Source organism: Triturus cristatus, chromosome 9, assembly GCF_964204655.1.
Source record: "Triturus cristatus chromosome 9, aTriCri1.1, whole genome shotgun sequence".
Classification (NCBI taxonomy): domain Eukaryota; kingdom Metazoa; phylum Chordata; class Amphibia; order Caudata; family Salamandridae; genus Triturus; species Triturus cristatus.
Window position 1 is genome coordinate 1,045,216,712 of NC_140592.1, and position 9,952 is coordinate 1,045,226,663.

The 9,952-nt window shown below is 38.0% G+C and overlaps 1 protein-coding gene across 1 annotated transcript; it reads right to left on the minus strand.

The window, feature by feature from the left end:
* Positions 1 to 315: 315 nt before the first annotated feature.
* LOC146799333 (uncharacterized) lies at positions 316 to 8,870 on the minus strand. The gene is made up of 3 exons (XM_085626890.1): positions 8,817 to 8,870; positions 3,993 to 4,009; positions 316 to 1,063 (listed from the first exon to the last, which is right to left on the minus strand). The coding sequence occupies exons 1-3, from the start codon at positions 8,824 to 8,826 to the stop codon at positions 533 to 535; spliced, it is 558 nt and encodes a 185-aa protein (XP_085483016.1). The 5' UTR covers positions 8,827 to 8,870; the 3' UTR covers positions 316 to 532.
* Between the last annotated feature and the right edge of the window lie 1,082 nt (positions 8,871 to 9,952).

Sequence of the window (9,952 nt, forward strand, 5' to 3'; positions counted from 1 at the left end):
CCTACAAGTAAAATGTAGTAGTCAACATATTTTGATGGATTGTTTGTGGTCTTTAGAAGAACGGGAAAAAAAATGTAAAACCTCTTTTTATTGTTTATAAACTTTCAGTAGGGACCAAGCACTTAGCTTATTGATAAATATGAGATTTTTAAAGGTGATGTGCAATAGGAAGATTTTTGATTGGTAATGGTAATGGTAATATAGTTTGAAATGAACACGTGGTAGAATGGCTAGATATGCCAAATAAAAATATAACAACAACAACAAATCAATGAAAATAATTTTTTGTGCACGGAATGCACTAAACAAGTGATAATTGATTCAAAGATTTATTGTAAAGTATTCACTGCAACTGTATCCATTTTAAAAATGTAAAATCCTAATAGATAGATAGAGCTTGATTGTGCAGTTTTGAGGTTCTTTAATTGAAGAGATGTATGTTGAATGCAGATGCTGTACAACATGTCTTAATAGATTAAGGCTTTTGTTTGTAGTATTCCATGTAGTGTTTCCTTAATACAAATTGCCTGAGTTACTTTCCCTGCTTTTGTCCCTTGTCTTTACCCTGGCACCTTCCATCATATCCCGGTCCTTGGCTCCCTTCATTGCCCTGTCCTTGTTTTCCATATTCTTGACCCTTTATCTTGTCCTCGGATTGGCCTTTTCCTTGTTTTTCTCCGTCGCCTACTACTTGTTTCTCTTCAGCTTTTCCCTGACCATATTCCTGCCTATATCCCTGGTCCTTTCCCTGATCTTTTCCCTGACCTTTTCCTTGGTCTTTTCCTTGGTCCTTCCCCTGGTCTGTTCCAAAATCTTTTCCATGACCATATCCCTGGTCTTTTGGCTGGTCTTTTCCCTGGTCGAAGCATGTCCCTTGAACTTCTTGCTTCCCATGTTCCTGGCCATGATCTTGGCCTGCACCTTGGTCTTTTCCCTTGCCAGGACTGATTCCTTGTCCTTGCTGCTGGTCATAGCCTTTATCCTGTGCTTTGTCTTGTGCTTGGTCTTGCTTTTGTCCGTATTGGTCTTTTTGAACTCTGCATGTTCCTTCACTTTCTTTTCCCTAGTGAGAAAAGAAAGAGAACATGATGAAGAGATGGTCAGTTTTTGGTTCACCAAAATAAATCAAAATGTGTTTCATGTTAAGCAGTTATTTAACAAACAGAAGCATATAGAATACACATGCACAATACACACAATCAACACACTTATCAGGTGATCAGTGAAACAATGACATGCACAATACTGAACCTATGAAGAACAAGGATGTGTCTCATTTGAACCACACCAGTTTTTGTATATTTCAGCAGATCCAGTGCAAGGAATCTTAAAACCCCAGTCAAATTATATTTCCCCATTTTGGGACTCCCTTCCCTGTAGCAAAAAGGCAATTTCTGAGGCTCTTGATATACAATGATATCCTCAAGTGGCATCTTGTAGTGGCACAGAAAGGTAGCTGCACCATTTGTCTTCATGCAGCATTGGCCCTGGATTTGGGCAGGGTAACAGCATGTAAGAGAATACAATTTTCACACATCTACATGTAGCTTTTTATACCACTTAAATTACATGAAAAGTTTAAATTGTTTGTTTTCATGTTTTTTTAAATTCAATATTCCCATAAACAGGTTACATCATTTTCAGTAGAGCAACAATTTTCTAAGTTTTGTAACACCAAATATGTTGCCATTGATACACAATTGATGCCATCGTCAATGAGTTCATAAGTCACACATGGCAACATAGATCTCAGCAGAGCATCTATGAATGCTGTGTCCTCAACTCTTCTCCTGTTTTGCTCAGAAGGGTGCAGAAGGGGCATATCATACATTGCCCTTTGCTTTTACAACACTGATATTTGTTAATTTTAATTTATCTGGAAACTAAGCATAATAGAGTTTCTCATATATGTATATCCACAGGAAGAATATTATGAATTTTACTTAAAACAAATAAAGGCGCAAATTGTGAGAGTTGTTAAAAAAATTAAAAAATCAGACATTCATTCCGATGAGGATCTTATTATTAAGATTGGAGTAAACTTTTAATTTTTTTAGAATTCATCAAGATTTTTAGAAATACACATGCAACTCTTTGACAGAATGAGATTAATATAAATACTAGTAGAAGATATTTGCAATTTCTTTGGGCGTAATTGGTGGAGTACTACTACGCGGAATTCCACGAAGTTGAACAAAAACTCAGTGAATTCCGTTCCGTCGGACTCCCAATTAATAAAACAGAAACCTCATATACTTTTGGTAAAATAACGAGTATCTCTGTCTTTACATGCTTAAATGCAAATAGTCATTTCACAAAAGTGAAAATGAAAATTTAGCACGCAGTGAGAGAGGGGATGATTTTGCAAAAGCATTGAAATTATTACATCAAGCTGCAGTTCCACTAGTCGTTACTAGGTGTCCCTCACGAGTCAAATGCAAAAGCATTAAAACCATTTCATGAAGCTGCAGTTCCACTAGTCGTTACTAGGTGTCCCTTTGACTTGAGGGACACCTAGCAACAACTAGTTGAACTGCAGCTTGACGTAATAATTTCAATGCTTTTGCATTTGACTTGTGAGAGGCACCTAGTAACGACTAGTTGAACTACAGGTCTTTGTAGACTTATTTTGATATTGGATACTATAATATTCACTGCCCACTGCTAATCTCGTCCCATAATGCTTTGCAGGGCCTTTGGATGGGATTGTATTTTTGCCCATAACTGTGCTTGGGGTGGTCCTAAGAGGATGGGACCACCACTGAATCGTTCAGCATGATATGCTCTTTGTGTTCAAGGCATCTGCTTGGTCCTCCCCCTAGGTTGGGGGGACCCCAAAATCATCACCTCTCTCATTGCCTAATATTTTTTATTTTCAAAGTTCTCTTTTGTGAATTGGTTATCTTCTTTTCAGCATGTAAAGTTTCTGTATCAAAGCATTTGTGGGTGCAGTTTAGTGGCTGACTCCGCTGCTATGTGTAGGAATGGAGTTTTTGCCTGAATTCCAGCGGAGCGGAGTTCACTGCCCAGGGTTAGTACACAGTGTACAGTTGTACACATTAATTTTTGTCTTTTGAGAAAATATTTCTCAAATGTGTGATAAGTCTTTTAAGCTACAGTTGCACACATACATTTTTGTCTTTTGAGAAAATATTTCTCGCCTGTGATAAGTCCAACCTGGACCAACATTGGAGCAAGTCTAGTACCACAAATCACCAATCACTGGTGCTTTAACACACTCCATAGACAGCAATGGAGGCAGTGACTGAAAAATAAGGACCCATGGGAAATAAAATGAAACTAATTAAATTATTGAAAATGTTTAAATAAATAAATAATTTAGTGCTAAAAATATGCAAAAATTGATAATTTAATGTTTTATTATTTTTCATTACCTTAGTTAAAAACAGTTGTATTCAATATCTTAAACATGAAATACAAAAAACAATGCTGGTTAGGGTGGGAGTTTTTATTTTGGTGAAAAAAGTTATACTTACAAAATTAATATATATTGATATATTTCAATTATTTCATGAAAATGCATTTGCATGAGCTAATATGCTGTACCATTATATTTTAGTTAGTTATACATTATTGTTTTCAATTATTATATGTTTGTAGTTTGCATTAAAAGATTTTGAAATTGTTTTTAATTAATAACCTTCAATAATGTTTCTCTTCCTTCCATCAAGGAGATCTCTACCCCAGTTGCAGAGAGCTCAAACTATACATAGAACGTTTTTAGTAGGAACTGTACACTTGCTAATTCAGTATTAGATGTCCCCACTTTCTGATTTCAGGGGGTGGAGACATTCAAATGTACATTTAGGTATGCAGTTGAAAGTGATATCAAAATCTACTCTCCTTCTGCATTATATTACACATATCTGAAGAAGGTAAATGGCACCCTTTAAATCTTTTAGAATTTTCATGAAATGTATTCTGCCACCATATTTTCACCTTCTTAGAAAGTATACTATACAATGTCTTACCTGCTTCTGCTTTTGTGCTGTAAATTAAAAAGACAATGTCAGATTGAATTAATATTTGAATTGATGTTGGGTTTTTAATAAAAATCACATTTTTGCAACATGTATAACAATTTGTTTTTCTGCTAATGAACAGTGGTACAATTGCTGGATGATGACACTGAATTCTTTCAATTGAGCTATTTATTTTAATTAAAGTAACGAAATATTTTGTTATCAAAAACAGAACAGATACTTTTGGAGTCAACACGTGGAGAATAAATATAAATAATCTTTGTCAAATGTAATTTTTTACACCAGTGAAATATTTTACATATAAATACATCTTTTGACTAACACTGCCTTGAAACATGAAGATTGTGGATTTTCTGTTTGTTTCACACGTCACTATTCATATAGACATATGGATAGTTGGGTTTAGTTAATGCACATTTTTGTGACTACAAACAAAGCTATGACTCTGCAAATGTTGCACTCATTTTTATCCCCATCTTGCCTGACTTTCATCTAGGGACACACACACACCTCTTCCCCTATACATCTATAACTGCATAAACATTTTCAGAAGTAGCAGAACATCCTAATTTATAAGTGATATCTCCACATGCAAAACTGTGGCAACCTAGACTTTGTGAATCAGGATTGCATTTCCCCAACATTCTCCACTTTTCCATGAATAAATGTGAGTTTCTAGTGAACTATATTTTGTAATCAGGTCATTTATATGTCTTTTTTCCCGTGTTAGAACATTTTTGATAATTTTGTATATTTTCGAACTATTTATAAATAAATCAAGACAACACGAAGACTGAGGGAGTAGGTGGGAAAAGGTGGGCAAATAGTAGGCACAAAAAAGAAGGTGATAAGCATGGAACATTTCCCCACCACATTATGAAACCTCTAAAGTGTGTCACTTTGAATAGAGATTTCACCTGTTCCAGTTCTTTAACACTTAGCAACAAGATGTAAGCAGTTGGGGTCATGGTTTGAAGCTTTTCAATATTTAAACTAATAGTTGTAAGAACATTTCAACAAATGTGCATCAAATATTAACACATTTTAAATTGTACACCATGACTAATGGATAGCGTGAGTCTCGGAGAAACATTTGTTTAGAACAATGACTTCTAATATAAAGACTAATCTATCATATTTGTGGGCTACCCACCAACTACGGCAACGAGAATATTTATATTAATTTAATTTGATGTAGTGTATCATATGTGTTGATGGCTTAACTCTGACACAGGTGCTCTGTACTGCTGATTTACACCTTTTCATAATTGGATAGCTTTATGAAGTTCATAATGATTATTACAAGAGACTCTAGCAGGGTGGTGATTGTCCTATAGAAAACACCTTAAGTAAATAAATACATCTTTGAGATAGGGCAACATTAAGCACTGATTAGAAATGTGAATTTATAAATATTTCGTTCCATTGTACGAACTTGGAACATTTGGCATTATATCAAATTAACCAACTTTTGATATGCTGGCTTGCTACTGTCTCTTTTAATCAATCAATCAATCAATCAATCAATCAATCAATCAATCAATCAATCAAGTGGCTTGTAAAGTACGACTACTCACCAGTAAGGCTCTCAAGGCGCTGGGGGAGTGGGAGGCAGGGTGGGTGGCTGCAGATCGGTCGCAAAGAACTGTGGTTGAGTCGAAAAGCCAAGTCTTGAGGTCCTTCCTGAACTGGGACACTGATTGCCTTAAGGGGAGAGGTAGTGTGTTCCGGGTCTTTGCTGCCAGGTAGGAGAAGAAACTTCCCAGTCCGTGGACTTGCTGATATGTGGGATGGCGGCTAGGCCCAGTTGAACAGAGCAGAGTTCTCTGGTGGGTGCGTGGAATGAGAGGTTGAGGTATGCACATCCTGTGTCGTGTATGGCTTTGTAGGCCTATGTGAGGAGCTTGAAGGTGATCCTTTTTTTGACTGGGAGCCAGTTGATGTCTCTCAGGTGGGTAGTGATGTGGCTGCAGCGGGGAATATTGTGGATGAGTTTGACAGAGGTGTTCTGCATGCTTTGCAGTTTCTTGAGGAGTTCCTGGGTGATGCCGGCGTAGAGTGCGTTGCGGTAGTCGAGTCTGTGCTGATGAGTGTGTAGGTGACCATCTTTCTGGACTCGGTGTGGATCCACTTGAAGATCTTTTGGAGCAGGCGTAGCTTGTGGAAGCAAGATGATGAGACGGCGTTGATCTGGCGGATCATGGTGAGCGAGGAATCCAAGATGATGCAGATGTTTCTTGCGTAGTCTGTGGGTCTGGGCGGAAGTCCAAGATCTGCAGGCCACCTAGAGTCATCCCAAGCGGATGAGGTGGAGCCGAAGAAGAGGACTTCAGTCTTCTCTGAGTTTAGCTTGAGGTATCTGTCCTTCATCCAGGTTGCAACAGCCTTCATTCTGTTGTGTAAGTTTCTCTTGACGACTGTGGGCTCATTGGTGAGGGAGAGTATCAGCTGGGTGTTGTTGGTGTAGGAGACGATGTTTAGTTCGTGCTTCCTGATGATGGCTGTGGACGCGGCCATTTAGATGTTGAAGAGAGTGGGGCTCAGGGAGGAGTCCTGGGGTACTCCGCAGCTGATTTCTGTGGGTTCCGAGAGGAACAGTGGTACTCGGACTCTATGTGTTTGGCCGGTGAGGAAGGAACTGATCCATTCCTGGGCATTTTTGCGGATGCCAGCGTTGTGGAGTCTTGTGCATAGGGTGTGGTGGGAGAGGGTGTTGAAGGCGGCTGAGAGTTCCATGAGGAGGAGGGCTGCAGTTTCACCTCAGTCGAGGAGGGTGCGCACGTCCTATGATTGCTTCAGAAGACGGATTGCGAGTGGTCCAGGATGTGGTTCCCCACGATGAACCCAGAAATTTGGGCATTGATTGCCTTCTCCATTACCTTGGCTAGAAAGGGGAGCAGAGAGATGGGTCTGAAGTTCTTGAGGTTCTTCGGGTCGGCAGAGGGCTTCTTCAGCAAGGGGTTGATCTCTGCGAGTTACCAGTCTTCTGGGAATGTGGTGCAGTTGATGGAGCAGTTGATGGTGCAGAAGAGTTTGGGGGCGAGGGAGCTGCCGGCTCTGTTGAAGAAGTGGTGCGGGCAGGGATCTGAGGGTGAGCCTGAGTGGATGCTCTTCATGATCTTGAGGGTGTCGTCAGTGGTAAGGGGAGTCCAACTGATCGGGGTCTTTAAGAAGTTTGAGTTTATTTTTGGGCAACAAAGCAAACATCTCCTTCCATCCTTCTCAATGGATTTCAAACACATTGTGGAGCTTTTCCTAAATAGCGACTTTTCGGGGTACTGAATTTGTGACAATATATTTACTGTTCAGTGCCACATAAAGGATAAAACACTCTTTATTCTACTAAACTTATCAGCAATTGGTTGATAGGTGCAAATGTATCTTTCAAATAAATTGCTAGTTTTTGCACTTTTTGAAAAAGAAAAATGCTAATAGGTGGTTTTCTTAGAGCACAAAGTAGGTAAAAGTAGACGTCTTATTAGCATATATTTCCTTCCTGTGCTGTACTTGTTTCCTTGTGTTATTTATGCTTCATGTAGCCGACTGCCTGTGTGTATGCTAAGCTGATAAAGATGGCATTGCATTGGGACAATATACCCTGTCTGTTTACTTCTGGTTGTGTATTTTAGCTGAGAGTGCTGTGACATCACAAAGGAGTTGCCTTCTGTGTCCTGGCCTTGGTCCCTTCAGGTAGTGTGCTACAATCAGATATTATTCAGTCATGAGAGAGGTACCTACAGTTAATGTATTGGAGCCCTAATGAGTCCCCGGATACTCTATAGACATTTAGAGTAAGGAGGCTCAGAGGCTGATGCTTTGTCACTAAATCAGGTACGCTTTCATGAGGTTATGTCCATAACTCATGGTGCACAAGTACTAACACGACTGTTTAGAAAGAGTCTCGCCAGTAGGGCTATCCTACTATCTTTTCAGTTTGTGGACTATTTCAGCAACTTTATCACTGATATTCGTGGTATGAAAATGGTGGAAATTGAATGGATTTTGGTGTTCAAAGATAATTTCTGGTGATACTGAATCAATTAAATCATAGCATAAGGTCAGAATCACATAATACAATTGGGTTCACAGATGCAATGCGATGGGACATTGGCACAATTGCACCTTTGCATCCCAGTTATTCAGTTTACACATTTGCAACTTGATTTTTGAATTGCCTAAGGGAAATTGTTTCAATAAAATCTTCTCCTATTGCTTAAGTAGGCATACTGTGCTGTTGGACAGAACACATTGGCCCTTTGCGCAGGGTGGCTCGAAGATCAATGATCTCTTATACTTTGATCTGCATGGCCCATGCTAAAGTCTTTGATTGTTCCACCAATTTTTATGATCTGACTGTAAACCCACAACTGTGTAAGAATACCATTAAAGTCAGGATAACTCGTGAAAACAGCAGATAATCAGGCTACTGCACTGAAGTGCATAGGGGCTCATGGCTCACTAGTGTAAATAAACATTCATGTTGATACTGCGTAAGCACAATCCCACCTAACCCTGCACTGGTACCCTGTTTCTATGATTGTGTTGCAGATGAAATAAATACAGTTAAAATATTGCTGGATTCTGATAACATAGATGCTGATAATATAGTGCTTACTAAATTAGCTTGTGAATATTTTTTAACACTTTGGTATTTTTTTCAATGTAGCTATTTTGTATTATTTTTATTATAGTGTGTAACTCATTAGTGTTAATGTGGTTTACTTAAATTGACAATAAACTATTGATGGCTTCAAAGAATTTAGAGCATGAGATTGTGATAAAAAGCTGAAATTAAGAGAAACAATCACTTACATTGGTCCATGGCTTGGGAGGTTGTAGTCCTGTGTCCCCAAAGAAGAAACAAATGTCTGTGAAGGAACAAAAGTTCATTAAGGAAACTAAAATAAGGAACATGAAACTTGATCTTTGCACTGTGATAATCTATTAATTAGTAATAAAATAACGTGCATTACCTTGTATCAAGACATCACTACCTTACTAGGAATATGCAGCCTGAATTTAATTTTACCAGTTTAGGAGATTTCAGCTATCAATTAAATAAGATCTCTGATAAAGACACTGAGGAACTTTTAGACAGTACGTTGTATTTTAGCCTACAGCAGATCGCGGAGGGACCAACTCATCTAGCTGGCCACACTCTTGATGGTATCTTTACAAACAACTCCAACTTAAAATTCATTGAAACACTTAATTTTACCTGGTCAGACCATAAAGCTTTAGTTTTTTCCCTGTCAATCTTTCCAAAGAGTATCTCAATGAATGTTAGCAGTAATACCAAAACTATGCATCCATTGCATAAACTATGTGAATCGGATCCAAGATCCTTGTTATCGGACTCAAGGTTAACATTGACAGCCGATACTGAAATTGCTTCAAAAGACTATGAACAATGGTTGAAATTTGCAATCAACATTCTAGTACCCATAAGACCCAGTCTTTGAGCAGGTAAACTGCTTTGCTGAAGACAAAAAAGGGTAGTTGAAAAAGAAAAATATATAGAACTGCTTTGCCGAAGACAAGAAAGGGTAGTTGAAAAAGAAAAAGATATAGAATGCCTAACAAAATACAAAATATTCATGAAGGCGAAATGAGATTTTTTTTACCAAAAAATTGAATTAGCAAAAAACTCTTATAAGGAGCTTTTTTGTACGATTTTAAACCTTACTTCAACAACATTTATAAAATGTATGGAACACAAACTGGCTTTCTGTAACTCGCAAGCCACTTTTTTTCAAAGAAAGGTCCAGGAAATCTATAATGCATTCACAGCTCACAATTTAAATAGTTACCAAATTTCCTACACTTTCAAATATATATATATTAAGACTTTGGTTATTTTAATCAAATCATTTGGGTTTTCATTGATGATGATACCAAAAAAATTGTATCATTTTCCACTTCAGACTACAAAATAGGGGATACCTTTC